The sequence below is a fragment of the Myotis davidii genome, unplaced genomic scaffold (assembly GCF_000327345.1).
Source record: "Myotis davidii unplaced genomic scaffold, ASM32734v1 scaffold370, whole genome shotgun sequence".
Lineage (NCBI taxonomy): Eukaryota > Metazoa > Chordata > Mammalia > Chiroptera > Vespertilionidae > Myotis > Myotis davidii.
In genome coordinates this window covers 12,644,357-12,645,420 of record NW_006288615.1, presented here as the reverse complement: position 1 = coordinate 12,645,420, position 1,064 = coordinate 12,644,357, and the positions used below count along the sequence as shown (strand labels likewise).

The following is a 1,064-nucleotide window of genomic DNA, read 5'->3' as shown; positions in this document are numbered from 1 at the left end:
CAGTGGCCCACGCACTGAAGGGTTGCAGGTTCAGTCCCAGTCAAGAGAGTGTACCAGGGTTGCAGGTTCAATCCCCAGTCCTCGTTGGGGCTCATGCAGGAGGCAATCAATCAATGTGTTTCTCCCACATCTCTCTCTCTCCTCTTCCTCCCCCTCTCTTCCATTCTCTCTAAAAATGAGTTGAAAAAATATCATCAGGTGAGGATTAACAAAAAAACAAAACAAAACAAAAAAACCCTTCTGTACAGGCCATTGAAATTTCATGCTACCCCAACCTCCAACTCCATCTTGTGTCTGATGGACCCAGACTTGCAAGTCTACCTAGAAGCTCATTTTAACTTCCGCCCTAAATGCTTAGCTGGGTCTGATGTTGGAATTTGCTCCAGAATGTTGCTCATACTTCCAGGGGTCCAACGCTGCTTCAAAAGCAACTTCTACTTAGAGTCTGTTGTAAGTGTGTCATCAAGCACCAAGAAACCTGTGATTTGCCTTTCTCCTTTTCTCTCAGGAAGCTGACAGCTGGGAAATTATAGAAGGGCTGAAAATAGGCCAAACCAATGTCCAGAGACCAGACAAACATGAAGGCTTTATGCTGAAGAAAAGAAAATGGCCTTTAAAAGGCTGGCACAAGGTAACATTTTCATCATATTCATCTTCAGCTCATCTTTGTAAATAGAGGATCTGATTTGGTGTTATTAGGTGGGAAGCCAAGAGTATGGCTGTATGTGCAAACTAATTCTCTAGGCCTTGTTTCAGCCATTTGGGCTGCATGCAACCTGTTGTACCTGTTTAAGTCTGAGATCTGTAATATCTGTCTGCAGGGGGGGAAATTATTTTTAAAATATTTTAAAATAACTTATTTTTATATTTTAAATTCAGTTTGTACATATTATTATCTACTCTGGGGGTTTTTTTCCACTTAAATTAATATGTTCTTATTAACTATTCTTCTAAATGGAAGGTTTTAAAAAAAATTCATGCATATATTCCACTGGATAAACTTATTGAACCAATTTTCCACGATTATGGAACCAATTCCCTTTCGCTGGATATGTACACTATTT

The 1,064-nt window shown here is 39.7% G+C and overlaps 1 protein-coding gene across 1 annotated transcript in view; it reads left to right on the top strand.

Moving 5' to 3' along the window:
* The window catches only part of OSBPL6 (oxysterol binding protein like 6), a 162,689-nt gene that overhangs the window by 113,146 nt on the left and 48,479 nt on the right, over nucleotides 1-1,064 (top strand). The window contains exon 5 of the mRNA XM_015561821.1: nucleotides 509-631. Coding sequence (XP_015417307.1) covers nucleotides 509-631 — 123 coding nt within the window. The remainder of the gene's footprint in view (nucleotides 1-508; nucleotides 632-1,064) is intronic.